Source organism: Hydra vulgaris, chromosome 01 (assembly GCF_038396675.1).
Source record: "Hydra vulgaris chromosome 01, alternate assembly HydraT2T_AEP".
Taxonomy (NCBI): Eukaryota; Metazoa; Cnidaria; class Hydrozoa; order Anthoathecata; family Hydridae; genus Hydra; species Hydra vulgaris.
The window spans coordinates 61,006,422-61,010,353 of record NC_088920.1 but is presented as its reverse complement, the minus strand read 5'-3'; the positions used below and the strand labels follow the sequence as shown (position 1 = coordinate 61,010,353).

The following is a 3,932-nucleotide window of genomic DNA, read 5'->3' as shown; positions in this document are numbered from 1 at the left end:
TTATTTTGCTGATGGAGGAAAATTCGAATTCAATCTTTGAATCATAATTGTTATAGTTCAATAAATGTTTTAAAATAAAATTTGTGTTCCAAATACTTTTTACATGCTTTTTATTAAGCTCTTTATCTGTGCGGATACTTTGTGGTCACCCTGTATATATATATATATATATATATATATATATATATATATATATATATATATATATATATATGTTATAGTTTATTCAGTTTATTACAATTAGTAAACAGGTCAATATCGTTAGTATGCTCACATTGTTTTAGTGTGCCAATATATAAAATTATTATTGGCTCTACATCACGTAAACAATGTCGGCCAATATCGCTAGAATGTTCACATTTTTATATTGGGCCAATTTATCCACCAATATTGCGCCGATGTTACATTTAAATATTGTACCAATATTTAAAATTAATATTGGGCCAATATCACGTAAACAATATTGGCCAATATCGTTAAAATGTTCACATTTTTATATTGGGCCAATATGTTTTCCAATCTTGTGCCAATATTTTTATATTGGGCCAATATGTTTTCCAATATTGTGCCAATATTGACACCAATATCGCGCCAATATTGCGCTAATATTTCTTGCTACACGGGTATATATATATACATTTGAAAAATAAATATCAATGCGACATATTAAGTATATTACTTTAATCAGTATATTTTACAAGTCATTTATTTAACTTTAATAAAAATGAAATTTACATTTTGATATAAGTCATGCTATGTAACGTAATTGTAAACAAAACAAAAAATGAAATAATAACATTAAAGATGAATAATTTATAAATACGATATTTTTGTGAGAGTCTGGCGGATCTCATAATTTCGTTGGGACAAACTTAAATACGAAAAAGGGAATGTAAATAATAAACTTGATTTGTTGAAGTTTGTGACAATTTTAAAACATTTTTGAGATTTAAGATATTTATAAAAATACACTACTTTGTAAACTTACCATTTTTTAAGACAATCTATCTCGTCAAAATCCGTACTACAGAAAAAATTGAACCATTGTAATGGAATAGGACGCGGTGTCACGTTAAATAAGTAGACAAAATAATAATCTAATCATGCGTTAGTTTAAGAATACTTATTGAACGTATAAAGCTACGTTAAGTAGGTAGATCGTTAAATAAGTAGACAAACTGAACCATCAAGGCATTTTTTGTTAACCAAGACGAACAAGTTAAAAAAAGACTACATCAACCGAACTTAAAGCATTTACTTTGTCATGCGAATTGTTATTATTTTATAGCATTTTTATAGTGATAACTTACTACTTTTAATAATAGTTAACTCACGACGTATATGCTAGTCGCAATTTATACCTTTAATGTATAGTATGACAAGAAACATATTTTTAAGATAAATATTTTTTTTAGGTCATTCACCTGTAATAATGATATCAATTAAAATAGTAATCTCACAGTTTATTGTATTCCTAAATAATTTAACTGTGTATTTTAGCAAGATGTTTCAATTTAAATTATTTATTTTTTAACTTTTAAACCTAACAATTGTTAAATTTGTAATTATTTCTTGATTTTACACAGATGAATAGTAAGGACAGTATAGAGAAAAGAAAGGGAATAAATAAATTCGTGCTTAGCCTTACTTTGTGTGTTGATTTACCTCCTTTAGGCCGTAAAAGCCACTCCAGTCGAGGAGGCTGCTATATTTGTTGTTACAACCCTCTCTCAACTCTATGACTTCGAAACACAAACCATAACGAACAAGACCGCTACACGGAAAACAATTTGAGCGCGGTAATGCCAGGGACGTGGTCGAACTCAGAACTTCTCGATTATGAGGCGAGCGCCCAACCACTACACCAAAACAGTACTACAGATGAATAACAACCTAGATGGGTATTATTCGACGATTTTAGTGGTTTGAATGTACGTATAGCACAATAATAATAAATTGTGACCTAAACTTAGTTTACTATTTCTTACTATGCAAACGCTTTAAATATAAACGACATCAAAGAAACGACACACTTCGTGCTACACTAAAACTTTATATTGAAAACAAGATGGTATTGTGTAAGAAAATTATTCAAAAGCGATTATACTTATCCATATATAAAAACACAGAACGGGCAAAGAAACACAGACAAGCATTTCGTGGTGAAAAAAAAGAGTCGTTTGACGAATCTATTGAAAAAGAGCACAACCCATATCAAACTGGTGCATTTTAAGATTTAACTTTTTTTATTATGTATAGATTTGCATATTTATTTACACTGTTTTGAAATTTTTTATTTTAGCATTTTTAAAAGCTGTTTTTCTTAGAAAAAGAGTTTTTAAGACGCCAGCAAGCATATCTAAATAACTAAAAGTGGTGTTAGGCTAAAATTTTAAGTATGAATTTGTTGGATTGTCTTCTGCGATTTAAACGTGACAGATTTTTTTAAAAATTGAATTCAGTCATTAAATAGGCCAACAAATTCATAAACTTTGGTCAAATTTTTTACATGTACTTCGATCCAATATATTAGCCTATTAAAAAATATTATGAAAAATCTGCTTTGCTCATATCACAGAACTAACTTGTTAGAACAAGTATGCAAAAAAGATTTTGTTAAAATTGTGTTCATTTTTAGATATGTTGGCCGGGGTCTTTCAATATTTTGGTGTTTGTGGCACCTGCTACAGCTTCCATTTTACCCTAAAAAATTTTTTTTTGGTTTTTTTCAGTTAACTTTGTTATTTACTTAAGGTATACGAAGTTAAATTTATAAAATATTGATATTTACTCAAAAAAATTTTTCAGGGGTTTTCCACCTTAAGGGTGTTTTCTTCGCAGTTAAAGTTTAGAAAATTTTCTTTGTTTTTTGTTTTATTATTTCCAATGCCACAAGCCTTGGCATTTGGCTACATTTAATTTGGCTACATTTAATTTGGATTAACAGCACAGTGAAATGTTTTTGGGCGGAGGAGTTGGAAAAGAAAATGCATGATGAAGATAAACTGTTAAAAAAAAATACCCAAAATCAATTCATTTTTCACTGCCACGAACAAGGTTGATGCTACTGATATTATTACTCACAATTCCCCACCATCATTATCAACATCTCAGGTAGGTATTGATCACAAGGAAGAGGCTGCAAAAATTGCATTTGAACTTGAACATACTGAAAAATATGAAGACAGAGCTGATACTGGTGCAGGAACCATTCCCAATGATGGTGGGAGATTTGGTGACATAACAGATCATGTGCGTAACATGTGCATCAGCCTTGGAACAATCCATTTTCGAAACTTGGCAGGCAGTTACTCAGAAACAAAGCGGGAATACAGTGGGGTAAATCGCTTCCTAAATCCTAGTGTCTTCAAACGGGTTTTGCCAAATGGTAATGTCGTTGATCGTGACTGGCTTGTTTATTCTCCAGCCAAGACATGTGTCTTCTGCTTTCCCTGCATTTTGTTTTCATCTGCCCGGTCACAGTTGTCTGGCTCAGGATTTAAGGATTGGAAGAATATGACACAATACTTAAAATCCCATGAAATCAGTGCAAAGCACATACAATCAGTTCTCACTTTATCTCAATGAAGTGTTGCTGCTGGGAGAGTTGACGAGCAATTGCACAACAATATGTTGGAGCAGCGCAATTACTAGAGAAATGTCCTGTCACGCTGTGTTGCAATTACTTTTCTTTGTGAGAGAGGTCTCCCTCTTCGAGGTAGCAATGTAGTTGTTGGCGCTAGAGAATATGGGAATTGTTTGGGCATTTTGGAGCTGATTGGTCAATTTGATCCATTTTTGTCCCAGCACATCAGTACTCATGGCAATCGCGGACGCGGTCACACATCATAATTATCAAAAACAATCTGTGAAGAATTAATTGCGATGATGGGTGAACAAGTTATGGATTTCATAAAGGACGAGATTTTAAA

The 3,932-nt window shown here is 31.5% G+C and overlaps 1 protein-coding gene across 1 annotated transcript; it reads left to right on the top strand.

Moving 5' to 3' along the window:
• Positions 1-2,068: 2,068 nt before the first annotated feature.
• On the top strand, positions 2,069-3,588 carry LOC136074601 (uncharacterized). The gene is made up of 3 exons (XM_065786936.1): positions 2,069-2,222; positions 2,303-2,334; positions 3,058-3,588. The coding sequence occupies exons 1-3, from the start codon at positions 2,069-2,071 to the stop codon at positions 3,586-3,588; spliced, it is 717 nt and encodes a 238-aa protein (XP_065643008.1).
• The last annotated feature ends 344 nt before the right edge of the window (positions 3,589-3,932 follow it).